The 22,916-nt window shown below is 39.4% G+C and overlaps 1 protein-coding gene and 1 pseudogene across 1 annotated transcript in view; one reads left to right on the top strand and one right to left on the bottom strand.

The window, feature by feature from the left end:
• Kdm3b (lysine demethylase 3B) overlaps positions 1–22,916 on the top strand; it is a 65,824-nt gene that overhangs the window by 7,616 nt on the left and 35,292 nt on the right. Inside the window, exons 2-9 of the mRNA XM_010613778.3 lie at positions 4,400–4,567; positions 6,499–6,612; positions 8,117–8,222; positions 10,035–10,159; positions 11,634–11,708; positions 15,508–16,107; positions 20,113–21,355; positions 22,169–22,370. Of these exons, the coding sequence (XP_010612080.1) occupies positions 6,538–6,612; positions 8,117–8,222; positions 10,035–10,159; positions 11,634–11,708; positions 15,508–16,107; positions 20,113–21,355; positions 22,169–22,370 (2,426 nt within the window). The 5' untranslated portion in view covers positions 4,400–4,567; positions 6,499–6,537. The remainder of the gene's footprint in view (positions 1–4,399; positions 4,568–6,498; positions 6,613–8,116; positions 8,223–10,034; positions 10,160–11,633; positions 11,709–15,507; positions 16,108–20,112; positions 21,356–22,168; positions 22,371–22,916) is intronic.
• Positions 17,843–17,974, bottom strand: LOC117287501 (annotated as a pseudogene).

Here is a 22,916-nt window from a genome sequence, read left to right as displayed (position 1 = left end):
AAGGTAAAGAAACACTTCTCATCAAAAGACATAGGATGGGAAGAATGGATATAAACTAACAAAAGTTACCGGGGTGATGGCACATGTCTGTAATCCCAGAACTCAGGAGGCTGAGGCAGGAAGATCACTGTGAGTTCGAGACCAGCCGGGGCTACATAGTGAGTTCCAGGTCAGTCTCAACTATGTAGTGAGACCTTGTCTCAAAAACACAGAACAAAAAAAAGTTTCAACTTCAGTGTAATGGCTTATTTTAGTGTGTTCTTGTATTTGTATTTTGGTGTAACTTGGAATTTTTGTGACTCCTGTGTTGATTTTATTTATTTAATTGGGTTTTGTTTTGTTTTGAGGTAGGGTCTTGCTATGTAGCTCAGGATGGCCTACTAACTCTGTAGCCCCATTTGGCCTCAAACTCGTGATTCTCCTGCCTCAGCCTCTTGAGTGCTGGGATTTCAGGTATGTCACCATGCCCAGTTCCATTGCATATTTTTTAGCTGAGCATTCAAGCTCTTCTGTATCAGCCCCTTATCTTTTTTCTTTTATTGAGGCAGGGTCTTGCTGTGTATTTCAGGCTGTCCTTGAGTTCAAGCTGGCTTTCAACTCAAAGTCATCCTGCCTCAGCCCCCTGAGTGTTGAGAATACAGGCAAGTGCCATCATGCCTGTCTTCAACCCTTAATCTTTTTTTTTTTTTTTTTTAAGGTACCAGGGATTGAACTCATGACCTTGCACTTGCAAGGCAAGCACGGTGCCACCAAGCTAAATTCCTGGCTTTTAAGCCTTAATCTTTTTCTTTCTTTGTTTTGTTTTTTGTTTGTTACATTTTAGATATACATAATGATAACATTCATCATAGTGTTTTGTTTTTATATAATAGAGAGTAGAACAAATTCAAGTTTCCTGGCCTATAAATCTCCAAGATTTGTACAGTATATTGCAACTACCTTTCTGAGTGCCTAAGTCTGCACTTAAATTTAAATTTGAATACTTTTCTTTCTTTCCAGTTGCCTGTAAGTTGATTGAAGTCAGGGACTTTGTCTTATTCCCCCTAGGCCTGGAATATATACGTATGTATATATGTATATATGAATGAGCCCATTCATAAATTAAATGTAGTCCAGTTTAGTGTTCTCTTTCTCTGTAAAAATCATGCATCTCCTTTCTGAGCCTTGCTTCCCCACTGTTTTTTGTTTTTTTGTTTTTTTTTTCTGTAAACTAGAAATGAAGCTTACTTGGCATATTGAATAATAAAACTAGAAGTTAATGAATTTAACTTCTGGGATAACTTTTCATTAATGTTTCTAAATTCTTAAGTACCTGTACAGAAAGTAAGCCTAATGCTAAACTTCTGGGCTATGGTTCCACACTTTTTTTTTTTTTTTTTGTCCTGGAGATTGAACCCAGAGCCTTCAGTGATCTCTTATCTCCAGCCCTTTTTTATTTTTATTTTTAGATAGAATCTTGCTAAGTCAGTAAGTTGCCCAGGCTGGGCTTGAACTTGTGACCCTGTTACTTCAGTTTGCCAGAGTGCTGGGATTACCTATATATTTATGATTGCTATCTCTTCTTGGAGAGTGCTGGGATTACAGGCACTACCACATCCAGTTTAGTTCCACACTTTTTAAGTATAAATATCCTGACGTGTGTGTGTGTGTGTGTGTGTGTGTGTACCAGCGATCAAACTCAGGACCTTGTACCTGTAAGGCAGGCATGGTGCCACTGAGCTAAATTCCTGATGCTGCCTTTTTTTCATATATAACTGTAGCTGTAATTTTTACGTTGGTTAGGTGAGAGCATACATAACAAAAGCTATTATACAGTAAGTAAATTATTTTTTTCTTTCCAGATATGGTGGTACATGTTTGTAGCCCCAGAGGTGTAGGAGGTTGAGGCAAGAATATCATAAATTCATGAGGCTGGGGATTTAGCTCAGCGGTTCGGTGGCCTGCCTTGCAAGTGCAAGGACCTGAGTTCAATCCCCAGTACAAAAAAAAAAAAAAAAAAAGAATATCCGTAAATTCAAGCTTAGCCTGTACAATTTAGCGCCTTAGTGAGATCATGTCTCAAAATAAAAAATAAAAGAGGTCTGGAAATGTAGCCTGATTATGAAGGTCGTGATTCAATTTCTAGTACTGCAAAATAAATAATTCTGATTTTTTATTGTACCTAAATACACGTGAAATTTTCTTAATGCATCTTCAATGGATTTGAATTTTGTTCACTATAACATCTACATAGATTTTAAAAATGATAACACACAGATGTGCTGGGCCCCCAGTATTCATCTGTGGGGAGTACTTGGAGTCCCTGACACTTACACATCTTCCCGTTAGCACCACAGTTGCCAGTTGAGTCATGGCTGATGTCCTGCATCACTAAGTGTTATTGTTGGACATTTCACGCAAGGCATTTCTTAGAGGGCCAAGTAGTTAGAAAAGCTTTGCTCTCGAAATACTTGCTGTATGTTTTCCTTTTGCAGCACTGAGGCTTGAACCTGGGCCTTCATGCTGCTGGGCTATGTCTTCAGCCCACCCCCCAACCCCACCTGTTTTTGCTTTGAGACAGTCTCCTTAAGTTGCTAAGTTGCTTGGGGTGGTCTTAAACTTGCAACTCTTTTTGCCTCAACCTCCCAAGTGCTTGGGTGATAGGCATGCCTGTATGTTTCCTTTTGGACAGTGAGAGCTGTGCAACTCAACTTTTCACCATTTTCACTTTGGCCTTTGGAAAGCCTAAAGCCAAATATGTCACTCAGTCATACCAGGTGTACAGAGCCTTACTGCCTGATCAAACTTCTCCTTTTTTGACTTTTGTTTTCATTTCTTTTTTCAGACAAGGTCCCACTGTGTAGTGTAGGCTTACCTTGACTTTGAGATCCTCCTGCTTCGGCCTCCCAAAGTGCTGGGATTACAGGTGTACACCACCACATCCGTTTTTTTTTTTTTTTTTTTTTTCTTTTGTGTGCATGTGTGTGTGGTATTGGGGATTGAATCCAGGGCTTTCATACTGAGTTACATACCTGGCCCTTTTTAAATTTTTAAAAATTTTTAAAATTTTGAATCAGGGTTTCACTAAATCATCTAGGGGTGGACTTGAACTTGGCTTACCCTCCCAGAGTCCTAGGATTATAGGCATGTGCTACCATGCCCAGCTTCTTTCTTTTGTTTGACAGTGACTTCCTGCTTAGCTCTGACTTTTTTGTTTATATTTACCATTTTATTGCATGTGTTTCCCAAAAGCCAGCAGAAATTCTTTGAAGATGAAATGGGATATAAATAAATACATCTCTACCCCTTAATTTGTGACCAGCTATATTTTAGGCACTAGACATATCTAATCTAAATAGTGATACCTGTATGTATATATCTTTGCTCCTTATACTATTTGAATCATGTTCAGAAGTCAGTATTCTCATAGACAGCCAAATCTCTTAAGTATTTGTTTTTTGAGTCAAGGTTTCGCTATGTAGTTCAGGCTGGCCTTGAACTCACTATGTAGCCCAAGGTGATTCTGCCTCAGCCTCTAAAGCGCTGTGATTACAGGCGTGCGCCACCATACTTGACTATCAAAGTATAATATTAATTAGCAGAATGTAGTTTCATTGACTACGGATCACTTTGCAATATTTATTTAAGTATGGAGTTTGTCTGCAGGGAAAAAGCTAAGCATTGTTGAGACTGCAGCATGCCTTGGCTAGCAAATATGAGATCACCGTTGGCAGCAGCATTTTAGAAACACAATGCAGGAGTGTGAGGGCAACTTTTTCTTCAGTGTTTTATCTTTTTGAATTTTTGTACTCTGTACATACATTACCTATTCAAAAAAATAATAAAAAAGTTTACAGTCATTGCTAGTGTACTAGGAAGTGTGTCAGATTCCTCTCTGTCATCCTGAACCTAGTACAGTACTTTACAGATAGTAAGCCCCAGCAAGTGTGTGAAAATATGAGTTGGAAACTAAGAGTTGCAGGTTTCTGTAGGAACAATACTAAAAGTTACTGAAAAACTGTGTTGGATAACTCCTGCCTCCTTAACTCTGTTCCCCCCCTTTTTTTTTTCCATAACGAGACTAAAACCAGCTTCTTAGCTCTGAAGTAAGATCAATTTTTAGCATCTTTTATTTAAAAGAGTTTTAGCATCCTTTACTTAATTTCTTAATTTTCACATCCCTTATTTAAAAGAACTTAAAAATAAGTTAGTAGACTTTTTCCTAGTTAGTTGTTCAAAACCAGAGAGAAGGGCTGGGGATTTAGTTTAATGGTGCTTATGCCTACCTCGCAAGCGGAAGGTCCTGAGTTTGATCCCTGGTACAAAAACAAAACAAAACAGGGAGGTTATATTTTTATATGTTATAGTGTAGGATTTCCTCAAATGTGACTTCCAAACTGCTTTTTACCTCTTTTTGTAGATCTTTGTGGAATTTGATGGCTGTAACTGGAAGCAACACTCCTGGGTTAAAGTTCATGCTGAAGAAGTTACTGTGCTTCTGCTGGAAGGGTCACTTGTATGGGCACCTCGGAAGGATCCTGTCCTCCTCCAGGGCACTCGAATCCCAATTGCACAGTGGCCAGCCCTGGTAAGTGGCTTTTACTTTTTTGTTTGTGTTTCAGCACAGGGGATTGAACCAAGGGTTTCATGCATGCTAGGCTAATACCCGTCCACTGAGCTGTACTCTTTCCCTTCAAGTGGCTTTTATCAGGTAGGAACATATTTGAGCTTTCCTCCTATAACTATAATGTTTACCCAGTAGCTGACCTCTAGAATTCACAAAAACTAAATGGTTTGTTCTTAGTAACACTTCCTTTCTGAAGTTAGTAAAGCAAAAACTGAAAGAGAACCTTTCTCCTATGTCCTTCAAAACTTTTGTAATAGATAATATTTGATACTTTTCTATCTCTAGAGAAATTTTTCACCTTTAGTCTTTTCTCAGTGCAAGTTTTTGTTTGTTTCCTTGTTTTTATTTTTTTGAAGTAGGGTCTTGCTGTGTAGTTCAAGCGGGCCTTGAACTCACTATAGAGCCTGGCTGGCCTCAAACTTCTAGCAATTCTCTTGCCTTAGCCGCCCAAATGCTGGGATTGCAGGCATGTGCCACTATACCTTACCACAGTAGAGGGTTTTTAAACAGTATAAACCTTAAAGTTTTTTAATTATCATATGTTACTTTGTAAAATAGAGTTAAACCATTTAATTCTGAGAGTATTTTTAAATTCTATTTTATTAGCAAAATACAGGCATAAATAGTAGGCAAAATTTCAGTTCTCTTGTGACTAACCAAATTAAGTAATAATAAAATTTTTGTTTTTGTTTTTTTGAGACAGCGACTTACTATATAGTTTGGGCTGGCCTTGAACTTGCAGAGATTCTCCTGCCTTAGTCTCTCAAGTGCTGGGTTTACAAGTGTGCACCACCATGCCTGGTCAAAAAAATTTTTTAACTATTAAAATATATGTATCATCATTTACTAAACTGTCTTCTCTCCTTTTTGTTTTTGTTTGCAATGCTGGGGATCAGACCCATGGCCTTGTGCATGCTAGGCAAGTGTTCTACTACTGAGCTATACCCTACCATACCCACCCTTTTTTCCCCTTCAGTCCAAGGAATTGAACGCAAGGCCTTAATATAGCTTTTCTTCCCTCCTTCCTTCCTTCCTTCTTCTCTCTCTCTCTCTCTCTCTCCTCTCTCTTCTCTCTCTTCTCTTTCTTTCATACAGGGTCTCACTAACCTCAGTTTCTCAGAGTGCTAGGATTATAGACATGTACCACTATTTCCAGCTCCCAGACCCTTTTTTAAATTTTGTTTTGATACAGGATCTTAAGTTTCTTAAGTCGCCTAGGCTGGGTTTGGATTTGTAAACCTTCTGTCTTAGTCCCCCAGATTTCCATCTGTTTTTAGGACCACTTTTCAATTAATTTTTAGGAAAAACTCTTTTATAAGTGGATAGCCAGGCGTGGTGGTGCATACCTGTAATCCCAGCACTCAGGAGGCTGAGGCAGGAGGATCGCTGCGAGTTCAGACAAGCCTGGGCTACATAGTGAGTTCCAGGTCAGTCTCAACTACATAGTGAGACCCTGTCTCAAAAAAAAAGGTGGGGGGGATACACATTCATGACCTTTATACACTATTTATGAAATAATACCTATGCATATTTATACTAGTAATTATTTCAGAAATCTCACAAAGATTTCAGGAATACTACAGTAATGGTCTGACACTTAATTTTGAAAATGTAAAACTTAGACCTCTTGAAGCCTGGTAAGATTAGTTGGACCTCTAGGGAAAATGAAGAATTTCTCATTCTACTTGTTCTTTTTAGCCATCAATGTGGAAGACTTTCTGCTTTAGTTTGCTTCTTATGGTTACTTGATATTGGGATTGTTTACCAGGACATATACCCTTAGCTAGTACCTATATTTACTGGTGGGTGCTTTTCTCAGAAACTAGAGATTGGAATCATTATTTATTTTCATTTTCAAGTTCTAATTTATGTCTTGTCCTTGTACTTCACAGACTTTCACTCCCCTAGTAGATAAACTGGGTTTGGGTTCTATGGTGCCAGTTGAGTATCTTCTGGATCGAGAGCTGCGTTTCCTGTCAGATGCTACTGGGTTACATCTGTTCCAGGTACTTCACTGTGCCTATTATATCCTTGCTAATTTCTTTGTAGATACAAAATATGGGTGTTCCCCCACCTTTTTAGCATATCTTTGGTTTCACTAGTGAATTATCCTGTGCTTTTTTTTTTTTTTTTTTTTTTGGTACCTGCTATTGAACTCAGGACCTTGGGCTTACAAAGCAGAAGGTGAAACCACTGAGCTAAATCTGCGGCCCTCTCCTGTGCTTTTGAAAGTGTCTTTTCCTTGAAAAGTCCGAATGGTGACTGAAGCTTTTTTCTTCATCTGTGTACCCTGACCCCGCTCTAAGGCCATTTAGGACTTAAGACCATAATTTTGAGTCTCCTCTCTGAAGAAGTGGCTCCTCTGAGGTGGCTGCTTCTATAACTTTAGCCTGAGAGGACCTATGCTTACTTTAGTGGCAGGTTAGCTGGAAGGAGTAGAGTTTGATTCCAAGCAGCGTGAAGTACTAAAGTTTATCTTTAGTTACAAAGAAAAGATGTAAGTTGGGTTTTATTTGTTTGTTTGAGTTTTGTTTTTGTTTTTGAAACAGGATCTCATAGGGCCCGGTATCTGGCTCAGTGGTTTTGTGCCTGTTTTGCACGCACAGAAGGACCTGAGTTCGATCCCCAGTTTAAAAAAAAAAAATTGTATACAGAAACAGGATCTCATTATGTAGTTCAGGCTGGCCTTGAACTCACAGCAGTCTTCCTGCCTCAGTCTCCTGAGTACTAGTGTTTATAGGTGTGTGCCATCATGCCTGTTGAAAAGGGATAAGTTAATAATTTAAACAAACTAGCATATGAGTTATAGAGAATTTTTTTTTTTTTTTGCAACAGGGTCTCACTACGTCGTTCAGACTGACCTGGAACTCACTATGTAGCCCAGGCTAGTCTCAAACTCATGTCTCGAACTCACAGCAATCCTCCTGCCTCGGCCTCCCGAGTGCTGGGATTACAGGTGTGCGTTACCATGCCTGGCCTAGTTTAGAATTTAAAATAAACGCAGCGCTTATTTCTTACTTATAAAAAGATTTAAAATTGAGAGACTTCTAAGTTTCATCACTGAGAAAGCCAAGAACATTATTTTCTAAACTGGGTTCTAAGAGCTACTAATGATATCTTTTTTGTTATGTCTTCCTCTCTCATTAGGCCTCACTTCATCTTCATAATCCTAGTGTTTATAGGAGATGACTTGGTAAATGTTGGCTAAATACCAAAATAAGCAAAGAGTATACATGAAATAAAAAAATGTTTTATGATCAGATGAGGAACACTGGCTTAAATAGATTTCTGTGTAATGTTTCAGAACCTTTAATAAGCTATTACATGTAAAAAGATATAATATATTATACTTGCCAAGCTGAATTGGTCCTAGCATCTTTAATTTTATGAAATCTCATGAGACTAGAGTTCTACAGACATTTTTGCCAACTGTTGATATAGAGCTTCTTTGTTATATAATTTTCCCCATGTAGTTATTCATTTTAATATTCAGCTGTTTTATCTTTATAGATGGGAACAGATAGCCAAAATCAAATTCTTTTAGAACATGCTGCACTGAGAGAAACAGTTAATGCTTTGATCAGTGACCAGAAGCTACAAGAGATATTCAGCCAAGGTAAGAAAAGGTAGTTTTTCTGTCCCTGAACCCTGAACTGGGTGAATTGTCAGCGCTGGATGATATAGAATGGTACATCAGGCAGCTGTATGTGTTTGTCTTTATCTTGTTTTTATGGATAGAGTTAAAAGTACAGGATCTCCAGTTAGCTAGATCTGTAGATTAAAGCAGAAAAATAGAATCTCATTTGGATCAGTGTTTCTTCTTCATTCTGCATTTCACAACCCTGAGTTTTATTGTGGAGTTAGGGTTTTGTGGGGTTTTTTTTTCCTTAAATATTTATTAAGAACTTACTATGTATTAGATACAATGTTAATGCACTAAAGATACAGCCATTAGTTAGAAAGTCTTCACTTTTCTTGAATTTACCTGCAAATTTCTTAAGAACTAAAATACCAACAAATAACAACTTGCCCAAAGCATGTTCATAAAATAATATATCCACAGACTGTTTCACATAAATAGCATGATTTTTTTCCCTTCTCGCTTTCATTCCTTTTTTTTAATGGTACTGAGTCTTGGGCCTTGAACCCAGGATCTTGCACATACTAGAAAAATGGTCTATTACGGAGCTATCTCCCTATCCCTTTTTTATTTACTTACTTAATTTTTAGGTTTTTGAGACAGCGTCTCATTTTGTAGTCCAAGCTGCCCTTGAACTCATGGTGATTCTCCTACCTCACCCTCCTAAGTGCTGCGATTACAGTTGTGCGCCACTTCACCTGGCTCATTCCTTGATTATCGAACATCATTTTTATGTTTTCCTTGGAGATCCAAGAATACGCCTTTACTTAAAACTATTAGTATTGTGATCAGAAAGGAGAATAGACATATGACATATAAGGAAGGATAAATGAAATAGTACTCTATCCTTTGTGTGGTCCCCTTCTCAAAAAACAAAAACAAAAAAGTCAAGAAATAGTTTAGAGGAAACAAGAATGTAAGGAAAAATTGGTAGTAGAGAAAAAGATTGAGTGGAAAAAATGAGAGGTGCGAGTATATGTATGTATTGAAAAATTAAGGATGCTTAATTATAGCTCTGAGAAAAAATAATCTAAAATTAGTAAGGCATTAGCTGTATAGTCTCAAATGTACAACGATCCTTGGGAGAAAGACCGTCCCTCTTGGAGAGCTAGCTGAAATTGGAGGGTAATATTACCTGTTGATAAAGTAGTGTCTTTCAAACTCTGTTCCTAGGAAGACAAGTGCTATATTTGTTCAGACTATTATTAGTGCAGAGACTGGAAACCTCATAAATTGAACTCTCCACACACTGTTACTGAAAGATAGAAGACTTAATAGTCTTCCTATGGCCACTTAACATTGCACATTCAGCGTAGTGGTGTCCCCCTTTTATCATGTATATGTCAGGTATCTGAGTACATTTCCATACTACCTGAGGTCTTTTATTTATATGGGTTTTTTTTCTTCCTATATATTGCTTCCAGAATGTTAAGAATAAGAAAAGATGGAAGTGGGGGACTGGAAGTTTTTAAGTAATGTCCAAATAAACAAAAAGTTTATAAAGACCACTGGGAAAAAAACACTTAAGCTTTATTTTTAAATTTCTACGTGTGGTGCCTGGGGGACTTGCCTACTGTGCCTAAGACCCTGTGTTCAATCCCTAGAGCCATAAAAAATAAAATTAAAACTGCTGAATATGCTAAATCTGGAATTGCTACTTTACTTAGCTCTGTACAGTACACTGAAAATACCAGATAGTACATCATATAGTTTATCTTCAGCTATTAAAAACAACTATAATATATAGCTTAGCCAAAAATACTCAATTCTGACTGATCTTTCCTTTAGGTCCCTACAGTGTTCAAGGTCACAGGGTCAAAGTGTACCAGCCAGAGGGGGAAGAAGGGTGGCTCTATGGTGTTGTGAGCCATCAAGATTCCATCACCCGTCTTATGGAGGTGTCTGTAACTGAGGTGAGGCTGTTACTCTGTCTAAGGCACATCCATCCCCATGCAGAAGTTGCCCTAGAGAAAGTAAACACTTCATTGCCTATAAGAAAACTCACATTCTATTCCTGGCTCATCATTTACTGATTTTTGTGACGGAGAAAGACTTTTTAACCTCACTGTTCTCCATCTATAAGTTAGGGGTAATTGTATAAATCCCTACTGATCTCTTACCACTCTTTTGAGGGCTGAGATAGGGTATTGAAAGTGCTCTGACATTGGTAAAATAGTATATAACTGTAAGATATTTATAACAGCAAAAGACTTAAAAGACTAGTCATTTAGCTGGGCATTGTGGAGCATGTGGATAATCCCTGCACTCTGAGGCTGAGGCAGAAGAGGGCAAGTTCAAGCCCAGCCTGGGCAACTCAGTGACTTACTGTGACTGTGTCTCAAATAGATTTTCCCTGAGCAGTTACATATAATATAAGAAAAAGTGCTTTTATTTATATCTTTATTATAATTTTAAAATATTAAAATTATCTTCATTTCAAAATTTACATATTGGGTTATGAAAACCATCCTTTGTGTAGGACAATCATCACTTCTTCCATTGGCAACCACCATTAACACTTTGGTGTGTATTTCATATTCTTCCAAGTGTTTTCAATGTTTATATAATAATATATATTATTTACACAACATAATTATGTTATAGTTTAATAGTCATTAAAGTATTTCTGTTTGAATATGATATATAGTTGAATGATATGATATATATATATAGTTATATAATTTAGCTTTTTTGTTTACTTTGTATATAACAAACATCTTTATTTGTTAATATAGAGATCTGACTCATCCTTCTAAAATATTACATGTACTATTCCATTACATGTATATATAACTAATTTCATCTAACATTGAGACATTTAAATCATTGCCAGTATTTTCACTAATACAAATAATGCCACAAGGAACATACCTGAAAATCCTTTCACATTATTGGAATAAATTTTTTGATGTGTAATTGCTAAGTCAAAATACAGTATAACTACAATAAATTTGATGCCGTTAGTCAAATTGGCCCCTCTCCCACAATTTTATTCTTTAATAACAAAGTGATTCTTTTAATGATTGTTGATGCTGAAGGTTTCTTATTTCATAATATGCCAAATAGGAATGTTTTAGAGATGTAGAATTTGAAATGAACATTCCTTAAAAGACACACTGGCATTGCACTGAATTTTTTTATTCATTCACTTAACAAATATTTGAATGCTTACTATATTGCAGACCTTGTTTCAGATGTTATTACTATAGCAGTGAATGAGATGGTAGAGATCCCAGCTCCCATGGAGCTTTCCTTCTGGTGGAAGAGTAGAAACGATAAGGCCGTGATTACATAGATTGGGAGAATACATAATTTTGTTTTGGTAGACAGGCTTTAAATATCTTTTCCCCCTTTTTCATATGTTCTGCTGCCCTGCTCCTACCATAGAGTGGTGAGATCAAGTCGGTAGATCCCAGACTAATCCATGTGATGCTGGTGGATAGCTCGACGCCTCAGAGAGAGGTATAGTAATGGACTGATTCTCTGAGCATTATATTATCTTGTTATATAGACTCCTTGTATGTATGTTTTCCACGGTTACCCTTTGGGGTTGCTCAGCTCTGACCACTCTATATTTTTCTTCTCTCTCTCCAAGGTTTTTCTAGTTAAGGGCAATAGTCTCAAGAAAGAGACCTCTTTGGAACAACATCTTTAAATTATGGCTGTGTTCTCTAGTTGTTATAAATTCTGAGTCCTAAATTCTGAAACTATTTCTTCTTACATTTTCTCAGGACAGGAATATTTTAAAGAGATGCTAGACCGTTGAAACTGTTAATAAGTAGTAATAATCATAACCTTGCCCAGTAACAGGAAATGAAGAAAAAGCTATATCCTCTCTTTCTCTTTTTTTTTCCCCATTAGGTAGTAGTGAGTTCCAAGGGTGTCTGAAATTTTATATTCCCAAGTAGAGTTAAATCAAACAGTTCCCTAGGTCAGTGCTCAGCACACAGTGGATTATTCAATAATGACTGTGAACTGGGCCAGGGATTTAGCTCAGTGGTTCTGCCACCTGCCTCGAAAGTACAGGGTCCTGAGTTTAATTCTGGTACCATAAATAATAATAATAATAATTACTGTGAACCAGGCCAACTCTTGATTCATTCAGAATTATTATAGCCCTCAACAAGATACATAATATATATCTACCTGAATCAGTCAAGGAATTCTGCGTGAATAGCCTTCAGTAGGTCAGCTGTCCATATTATTCCTCACCATACATTAGCACTGCTTTAAATACTGTTTTCTTGGCCACTCCTGCTAAGTATTCAGTCCTTCCTCATCTTTTTTATGCATTCTTGACTTGATATGATAATACCACAGTAGGAAGAGAAGAATCAGTATTAAATTTAACAGCTCTTTTTTTTTTAAGACAGGGTCTCACTATGTAGTTGAGACTGACCTGGAACTCACTATGCAGCCCAGGCTGGTCTCAAATGCACAGTGATCCTCCTGTCTCAGCCTCTTACAGGCATGCACCACCACACCCGGTAGCTTGTGTATTATATTACCATGAATAGGATGTCTCTTGTATTTGCGTGGCTAAAAACACCTCTTAACACAGTGGTGTATTGGGCCCCATTTTTATTCTTTTCCTTATTTCATTTCATTAAGTGCATATTATATGCCAGGTACCTTTCAGCTGGCCTGATATAACTGGAGAGGACTGGTGTCTGTCCTAAACTGCCTACTCATGTATCAATAGCTCATTAGAAGTAGAACATACCTACAAAGTTATTGTTTAAGCGAGCCATGTGTGGTGGCATCTACCTATAATCCCAGCACTCGAGAGGCTGAGGCAGAAGGATCACTGAGTGTTCAAGGCCAGCCCAGCTCATAATGAAATCCTGTCTCAAAAAAAAAAAGTCCAGACCCTACATGTTGGCTAGATGAATTAAAAAATAGATCCTTGGTTTTTAGCAACAGATTTGGTTTTTCCCGTTTCTGGCTTTGCCATGATGTAACTATTTTCTTGGCTAGCAAAATCCAGTACAGTTATTATTGACAGCTTTCCTTGTTTTACACTAACCCTTTTTAGAGAATCATGATCATCTCATCTCCTTTAAGTGTGCATATGAGTGAGTGAGCAGTAAAAGAAAGGATCAATTTGTGGGATGCGGTGGTGCATGCCTATAATCTTGGGTACTCAAGAGGCTAAGGAAGGAAAATCACAAGTTTAAGACCAGCCTGGGCAATTTACTGAGACTCATTCTCAAAATAAAAAAGAAAAAATAGATTTTACTGAACACACTTTTTGTAGTTAAAAACACTGAAAATTGCCAGGCATAGTGGAGCATGCGTGTAATCCCAGCACTTGGGAAGCTGAGGCTGGAGGATTACGAGTTGGAGTCCAGACTCAACTCCATAGTGAGACCCTGTCTCAAAAAACTAAACAAAAGTTGTAGAAAGAAATTAAAAAAAGAAATAATGGAAATGAAGGCAGCAAAAAAGGAAAAATATATTATAACAATAAATACAAATTATATAGTAAGAAGAAATACAAAATTTGAAAAACTTTCCCTTATAAAGTTATAATAATAATTACAATAAAAATATAATCTGCGAAGAATCAAGGACAATAGAATTCGGGTGTGGTGGCACATGCCTGTAACTCCAGTCACTTGGAAGGCTGAGGCAGGATCACAAGTTTGAGGCCAGTCTGGGCAAATTAGTGGAAACCCTGTCTCAAAATAGAGTTTAAAAAGGACTGGGAACATAGCCCAGTTGTAGAGTGTTTTTCTGATATGCACAAGAACCTGGGTTAATCCCCAGTTTCCCATAATTCCTCAAAAAGTAAAAGGACAGTAAGAGCAAATTAAATTGGTAAATATTAATGGCTAAAAAACTATATATCACTAGCTTATGACCACCTGGATATATTTCTGAATAAAAATAAAATAATTACTGGCCGGGGATTTAGCTCAGTGGTGCGGCCACCTGCCTCGCAAGCGCAAGGTCCTGAGTTCGATCCCCAGTACCAAAAAAAAGATAAAACAGTTACATGGGATGAATACTCATCTAAAAATGTCCTGGAGTAAATTCTTGCTGCACAAAACTTGTTCAAGAGGATGTCAGCTGCATTTCATCACCGTATCCCCTCATCTTTCTCAGGGAAAGACTTTATTGGGAGACATGAATTGTCCCTTCTGATCCATATCCCCTTAGTCATGTGGCCTCCCAAATAAGGTACAATAAAATTTCATGAGAAGTCCAAAATTACCAGCAGAGAGAAGAGATTTGCCTCTTTGACCCGTGGCAGCCTCCTTTTTTTCCCCTTTCCTCTGACTAATACTTTGAAATGAGGTAGGGAGATTAGTCATCTGTATAGTGTCTATATGAGCAATCCAAATCTGTCTCTGCCAAATTCACTTTTCCTTTGGTCACAGATTGATAAATATTGGTTTTGGAGATTTCTGGACAGATACGATTTTGTATTTGAGTACTTGAAATGCACATTTGTATCAAAAATAAGAAAGAGCCAGGCATGGATAATTATTTCTGTAATCTAAGCACTTGAGAGGCTGAAGCAAAAGGATTGCTGCAAGTTCAAGGCCAGTGTGGGTTTCATAGTGAGTTCAAGGCCAGCCTGAACTACATAGGGTGACCCTGTCTCAAAAAAACAAAACATCCAGAGGCCAGGGATTTAGCTCAGTGGTTCTGCCACCTGCCTCACAAGTGCAAGGTCCTGAGTTTGATCCTTGGTACAAAAAAAAAAAGTCCAGATGTGGTGGTACACACCTGTAATCCCAGCAGTTGGGAGGCTAAGGAAGGAAGATCACTTTTCTGAGGCCAGTCTCAGCTACATAGTGAGTTCAAAGCCAGCCTAAACTACATAGCAATATCCTGTCTCAAAAAAAAAAACAAACAAACTTAAAAATACCCAGGCAGATGAATATGCAGTAGAACAAGTTCTTTCATCAAGGGGCAAATGAGCTCCCCATCTAGCTAGGTCTGGCAGTTTTTGCAAAAGAAATTGCACAAATTGTTAAAGCCCATAAAAAGTCTATTTGAAAAAGTAATGTATTTTATGTAAGAGAAGGGAATTAACCTCTAGTAATTGTGTGTGTGTGTGTGTGTGTGTGTGTGTAATGTGAATCACAAGATTAGAGCTTGACTGACAAAAGGGTGTCTGAAAACTGCCACCAGAACATGGCGATCTGCACTTGCTGTCTGCTTCTATAGATGGCAAAGAGCTAATGGATTGTGGTTTTCACAAGATGGAAAGGTCCCTTGTAATAAATCTTTTTTGAATTTTGTTTTGTAGGGGGGTACGTTAAAAGCAGTAAAATCTTCCAAAGGAAAGAAGAAGAGAGAGAGCATAGAGGGGAAAGATGGCCGGAGGAGGAAAAATGCTTCGGACTCTGGGTGTGACCCTGCATCAAAGAAATTAAAAGGAGACAGGGGTGAAGTAGACAGTAATGGGAGCGATGGAAGTGAGGCAAGCCGAGGGCCCTGGAAAGAAGGTAATGCCAGTGGAGAACCAGGGCTGGATCAGAGATCCAAGCAGCCACCGTCTACGTTTGTCCCCCAGATTAACCGCAACATTCGCTTTGCCACTTACACCAAAGAAAATGGCAGGACTCTGGTGGTACAGGATGAGCCTGTAGGAGGGGACACACCTGTACCTTTCGCTCCATATTCTACAGCCACGGGTCAGACACCTTTGGCTCCAGAGGTGGGTGGAACCGAAAATAAAGAGGCAGGAAAAACACTGGAACAAGTTGGCCAGAGCATGGTGGCTTCAGCAGCTGTGGTCACTACTGCCAGCTCCACACCAACCACAGTGAGGATCTCAGACACTGGCCTTGCAACAGGGACTGGGCCTGAAAAACAGAAAGGCAGCTGGTCACAGGCCTCAGGAGAGGTGAGTTGCTTAAAGGGTAGATTTGCTAGTTGTGGGTTCACTTTTCAACCTCCTTTATTGTTAAGACATTAATAAGCACCTCAAATGCCCCAAGAAAGAAGTAGTTTTGAGATGTGCTTAAATTATACTCTATAGATAGACCTTTACTGCTCATTGGACAAATGCATACATTTAATAACTTTATCAGTTCTTAAAAGTCGCCTGAATAGTTGGGCTAATCAGAAACTGATTATACAACTTAATATAATGAGATGTTAAAATAGATCTGGTGGGGAATCTTTTAAATTCAATTTTCTGTTTAGTTCATGTAGTGGTTTGAGCCTCAACCAGGCCTGTGAGAGGCAAGGTTAATGAGTTACAGTGCTGATAATAGTGAACACTATAATTAAAGCTCTGCATGCCAGCTACCATTACCCTGTTTTCAGTTCATCATTTTATGTGATGTTTTTCCCTTGAGGCTGAGCTGATTTCCGTCATTCAATATGACCATGAAAGTTTCTTTTTTCCCCACACTGATTTCATCCTTTTAAGCCTTACTTAGAAAAATTTATGGATTTAATCCTAGTAATATCCATTTACGATGTTCTTTATCTGATATGTAATTTTTTGCTGTAATGTAACTTTTGTTAAATGTAAATTAATGTCATGTTGTCTCCTCAATCCCAGTTTGAAACAGTATCAGAATTTATTCTTTTTTTACTAATTTTGGTCATTAAAACATGATTTATGGTGCTGGTTGTATTTTTTTTCAACTAGGCTAATTAAGATAGAATATAAAACACTGAGATGAAATGCTTAATGATTTAAAAATTAAACACCCAGGGCACGGTGGCATGTGCTACTCAAAAGGGTAAGGTGGGAGGGTTGCTTGAGCCCAGAAGTTTGAGGCCAGCCTCAAGAAAAAAGAAAAAGAAAAAGAAAAAGAAAAGAAAATAAGGTTAAATTCTATATAGGAAACTGCTATGTGCTAAGTACTGTGCATCATAAATAAATACGCAGAATCCCTATTTGAAGGAGCTCACATTCCTGAAATGGAATCATTTCAGGTATAACAATACCAAATAGAACATGCCATTGAGCTGGTAGAGAACTTGCCTAACATGGGTGAGGCCCAGAGTTTGATCTCCAGCACTGCAAAGAAACCAGGGCTTTAACATTTCATCTGACTTCTTCCCTTCTCCAGCAAATACAATTTGTTATTGCCTACAGGATAGGGAAGAAATACAAAAGAGGAGAAGGCCACAGTGGCAAACACCTGTAATTCTAGCAAGTTGAGAGGCTGAGGCAGGAGAATCAAAAATTCAAGGCCAAAGCTGGGGTGGTGGCACACGTCTGTAATCTAAGACTCGTGAGACAAGTCAGGTAGATTGCTGCGAGTTCATGGCTAGCCTGGGCTACCTTGCAAGTTCAAGTCAGCCTGAACTACAAAGTGAGACCCTATCTTGAGGGGTGGGGAAAGAAGAAAAGAAAATGCGAGGCCAGCCTAAGCCACTTAGCAAGAAGACTACATCTTAAAATTTTAAAAGGGCTGAGGAGGTAGCTCAGTGGTAGAGCACTTGCCTAGCATTTGTGAACTCTTATGGTTCATTCCCTGGTACCACACATGCGCACATGCCCATGAATGCAAAATTTTGCATAATCCATGATTTCTCCTCTTTTAGTTGACCAGTATTTCCAAAAGAACCAGATGAGGTCCTTATTGCGAGTGTGTGTTAGTAGTAGTGCCTGAATTATTTAAAATCAACCCCATGTCAAAGGCAGTGTGAATGTAAATGGGCCTTATAAAATAAACCAAATTTCATATCTGTAAGAACAGATCCAGTGAATGTTACTACACTTGATCTTAGCCAAAAGGCCAAGAAGCAGTGAAACAATCCTTTTTTTTTCCTTCTTGGTACCAGGGATCGAACTCAGGACCTTGTACTTGCAAGGCAGGCGGCGGCACCACTGAGCTATGTCCCTGGCCCATAGTGAATGTTACTCTTGGAATAATAAAGCTAAATAGATGAAATGTGGATTCAACAGTATTTCTTTCAAACAGGTTGGAGAATATTTCTGTGACTATCAGTCATTTTGTTAGTGTTTCAATCTGTCTTCTGGGATATGATTTTGATTATGATGTTTAATCTAAAATAGAGAAAAGAGCTGGGGTTTTAGCTCAGTGGTTCCTCTGTCTGCCTCGCAAGCACAAGGTCCCAAGATTGATCCCCAGTACCAAAAATTAAAAAATAAATAAAATAGAGAAACATTTCTTGTCACCAAAAACATTCTTGCCCTAAAAACTAAGTTGAAATAAGTTTGTCATCGCTTTCTTATAAGAAAAGGATTTGAAATTTAATCATTTGAAGGAACATGAAAGACCATCCAAATTATTTTTCATTCATGTGTGCATTTCTTTTTAAAGGGTAACTTTAGTAGTGAAACATGAGCTACTTCTGTGGGTTCCTTGCAGTCATGCAGGTGCCAAGGCTCCTGGCCAAGTCCTGCTAGTGAAACAAAGCAAAGACTCATGTCAGGCTATTCTCCCCCTCCATGGGAGGAGGTTTTTGCTTGTTTTGTAGTGGGAAGTAAAAGAACTTTAGTATTTCGACCCTAAAACTCCCTGAAGCAGCCTGTGTGGCAGATGTGACTGGAAGCAAGTAGTCCTCAGTTCTCAGCTTTAGTGCCACTCTCAAGGAAATTTGCTATTGCAACTATTTAAAAATGTACAATTTTCTGACATTTAGTACATTCATGATGTTATAAAACCACTATCTAGTCCCAGAAATTTTTCTCGTCCTAAAAGAAAACCCCATATCCATTAGGCAGTTGTGGAATAATTTTTATTTCCAGTAAATATTTAGACATATCATTTTACTACTGAAAAGTTAAGTTTCCTAGTAATCTATGGTTTGTAAGTCAAGTACTAGGCTCTAAGTTTTATTAAGTTAACAAGTACTAGGTAAGGGCTCATAGCTACCTGTGAGTGTCTGTGCATGTATATGGGTGCATAGTGGGTATGAAAGTGCCTCCCTTCTTACACATAGTCATCCACATGGAGAAGTTAAGATTCTCAAGGTGAAAGAAAAGGAAAGTGCTTTACCATTTCATTCTCCAGCTTGTTATGCTGAGTGTTTTTGTTTTATGAATACTTCAGTACTTTTTTTTCTTTTTGGAGACTGTTGAATCCTAATTATAATACAAGGTCTCAGTACATAGCTTTCTTTAATTTAGCATCTTTAGGTCTGTTAATTGAAACAGATATTTAACTTTTAGGTTGACTTGAGCCCTTAGATAGCCAATTTCCAAAATGTTCATCTTTTTGTTTGTTTGTTTGTTTTGTTTTGTTTTGTTTTTTTGAGACACGGTCTCACTATGTAGCTGAGACTGACCTGGAACTCACTATGTAGCCTAGGCTGGGCTCGAACTAACAGCGATCCTCCTGCCTCAGCCTCCCGAGTGCTGGGATTATAGGAGTGTGCCACCACACCCGGCTTCCAAAATGTTCATTTTGTGTTTCAAATTAATAAGTAGAACACTTTTCTTTAACATACAATGGACTTGTTGTGACAGTGAAATTACTGTTTGAAAGGGGCTATTTGTAATAGCTTAAATAAATCAAAATGTTAATAGTGGTTCAGAAGACACTGAGGTGAAGTGATACTGCACAGGTCACTGTTATATTTCAAAATAAAAGCTGATGTCGGTTCGGGATCTCTTTTCCCTGGATCCTTAGTAGTCCCTCTACTTCCAAATCCTGTAAGATACTAAGAAACTTTCAGCTTCCTATCACTGACACTCATAGGTAACAACCAAAGGAGTGGCAACTCGAATGATACCCCTGCTGTCTCTGTGGTGGGTTCCTTCTCCACCAATGCTGATGACATCCAGTTATAGGAGCAGATATGTGGAACTGAAGGAGGAAAAGATGACTGATGCACACAAGTGCTGATTTGGTAGTAGCAAAAAGGTTCCTTAGGTTATCACAAGAAACTGCATCACTAACCCAGGATTTCTTCCTTTCAGATTTCAAGAAACTCTATACTGGGCTCTTCCGGATTTGGAGCATCTCTCCCAAGTTTATCGCAACCTTTGACTTTTGCAAGTGGGCGGAGCCAGTCCAATGGGGTTCTAGCCACGGAGAACAAACCTTTGGGCTTCTCTTTTGGTTGTGGCTCTGCATCAGAGTCTCAAAAAGACTCTGATCTCTCCAAAAACTTATTTTTTCAGTGCATGTCCCAAACTTTACCCACCAGTAACTATTTCACTACGGTTTCGGAGAGTTTGGCTGATGATTCCTCTAGTCGGGACTCATTCAAGCAAAGCCTTGAAAGCCTGAGCTCAGGCCTGTGTAAAAGCAGATCCACTCTTGGAGCAGACACGAAGCTAGGCTCTAAGGCTGGCAGCTCTGTGGACCGGAAAGTACCTGCAGAGTCCATGCCCACCCTCACTCCAGCCTTCCAACGGAGCCTCCTAAATACCCGTACCCCAGAGAGTCATGAAAATCTATTTTTACAGCCCCCCAAACTGTCCCGAGAAGAGCCTTCTAACCCTTTCCTGGCATTTGTGGAGAAAGTTGAACATAGCCCTTTCAGCAGCTTTGCATCTCAGGCATCAAGTAGCTCTGCTACCACTGTCACCTCCAAGGCAGCACCCAGCTGGCCCGAGTCTCACTCCTCCACAGATTCGGCCTCTTTAACAAAGAAGAAACCCCTCTTCATTACAACTGACTCCTCCAAGCTAGTGCCTGGTGTTCTGGGCTCTGCTCTTACCACTGGGGGCCCAAGCCTCTCTGCCATGGGGAATGGCCGCTCCAGCTCACCCACCAGCACCCTCACCCAACCCATTGAGATGCCTACTCTCTCTTCCAGCCCCACAGAGGAAAGGCCTACTGTGGGGCCTGGGCAGCAGGACAATCCCCTCCTCAAAACCTTTAGTAACGTCTTTGGCAGGCACTCAGGCAGTTTTCTGTCCTCCCCAGCAGATTTTTCACAGGAGAACAAAGCTCCTTTTGAAGCTGTGAAAAGGTTCTCACTGGATGAGCGAAGCTTGGCTTGCAGACAGGACTCAGACTCCAGCACCAACAGTGACCTGTCAGATTTGAGCGACTCGGAGGAGCAGCTGCAGGCGAAGACTGGCCTGAAGGGGATTCCAGAGCACCTGATGGGGAAGCTGGGCCCCAATGGGGAGCGCAGTGCTGAATTGTTGCTGGGCAAGGGCAAAGGGAAGCAGACCCCCAAGGGCCGGCCTCGGACCGCCCCCCTGAAAGGTGATCCTGCCAAGGCTGTCCATGAACTTTGCTCTGGCGCTGGCCTTGATTGTTTGTGCCCTTGTGTAGCAGAGGCTCTCGTTTTAATGGCAAGTTCTGGAATCTTGTAATTTTGGAGCCCAGGGGCCCAGCAAAGGCTCTTGCTACTTCTGGTGCAAGGCGGGGTCATGTTTCATTTGTGACAGCACTGTAAAAGGGTTATCTGTCCACAGGGGAGTCTTGAATCTTCCTTATCAGTCTGTTACTTTTGGTCAGAAATTTAATGTCGTTGTGTTTATCTAATTCCTTTCTACTTCATTCTTTTAAAATTTACATCAGAGAGCTACTGAAAACTGGTTTCCATTCCCACACAGACACGGTAGACTTGATGAAGCAAAGAGATTTCACCTGCCTTGGTTGTACCTCTCTAAAACATACATAAGGATTTTCACACCTCTACAAAAATCTGTTAACATAGTATGATGGAGGCTATGATCCAGAGGTGTGTAACAGAAAGTGTGTTGGTGAGAGTAGCTGCTTTCATTAGGAGCTGATAGTTTGTGGGAGACTAGGAGTCCCTGATTAACAGCCCTAAGGGACTAGAGGTGGCCCCACCCCACCGAGTTGTTTTCACCACACAGAGCACTTTCTACAAGGTCTCGTCATGGGTCTTAACTCCCCACTGAAGTTCCTTGGCTCCCTGCTGTCTGTCTCTTGCTACATAATGGGTAGCAGCCCAGGTTAGGACAAATGTCTGTTCCTAAGAGGATCATATTATGAGCTCCTATTTAAACATCTCGTGACAGCCTTTTCTCCTCTCTGCTTTTGCCTCAGTTGGCCAGTCAGTGCTGAAAGATGTGAGCAAGGTGAAGAAGCTGAAGCAGTCTGGAGAGCCCTTCCTGCAGGATGGGTCATGCATTAACGTGGCCCCACACCTGCACAAGTGTCGTGAGTGCCGCCTGGAGCGGTATCGGAAGTTCAAAGAGCAGGAGCAAGACGACTCGACTGTGGCCTGCCGCTTCTTTCACTTCCGGAGGTACTCAGACTCCTTTCTCTGCCTTTATTCCCAATTTTCATAGAATGACACATAAGTGCCCTTCCTCCACTGATCTGTACCCACACTTCGCCATCTGTCTACTTTCCTTGACTCCTTTGCTCTCAGTGTCTGTACTGGAGCTCTGCCATTGCAGTCACTGAATTGTAGAGACTATACCTTGGAAAACAGTATTAGCCGCAGCCCCATGTTATTCCTTGAGTTCTTCCTAAGTTGAGTTTTAAACCAGTAGTATAATCAGAAGGACACCATTTGTTTGTTTGTTTATTTGTTTGTTCTGTATCAGAGACCAAACTCAGGACCTGATGTTTGCCAGGCAGGTGCAGCGCCACAGAGCTACTTCTCTGGCCCAACACCATTTTATTTTTACGGATCTACCTGATCGCTTACCCCTCTTTAGTGCTAGAGTAACTTAGTCACATTAGAGAGTAGTGGGAATAAGATTAAGAGATAATATGAAATGTGTTCATGTGTGTTACTGAGTATTGAACCCAGGTCTTCAATTTTTTTTTTTTTTTTTTTTTTTGT

The sequence above is a fragment of the Fukomys damarensis genome, unplaced genomic scaffold, assembly GCF_012274545.1.
Source record: "Fukomys damarensis isolate Sample0158 unplaced genomic scaffold, DMR_v1.0_HiC HiC_scaffold_3, whole genome shotgun sequence".
NCBI classification, from domain to species: Eukaryota; Metazoa; Chordata; class Mammalia; order Rodentia; family Bathyergidae; genus Fukomys; species Fukomys damarensis.
Note: the sequence above shows the minus strand (reverse complement) of the source record. Positions and strands in the feature narration are given on the sequence as shown.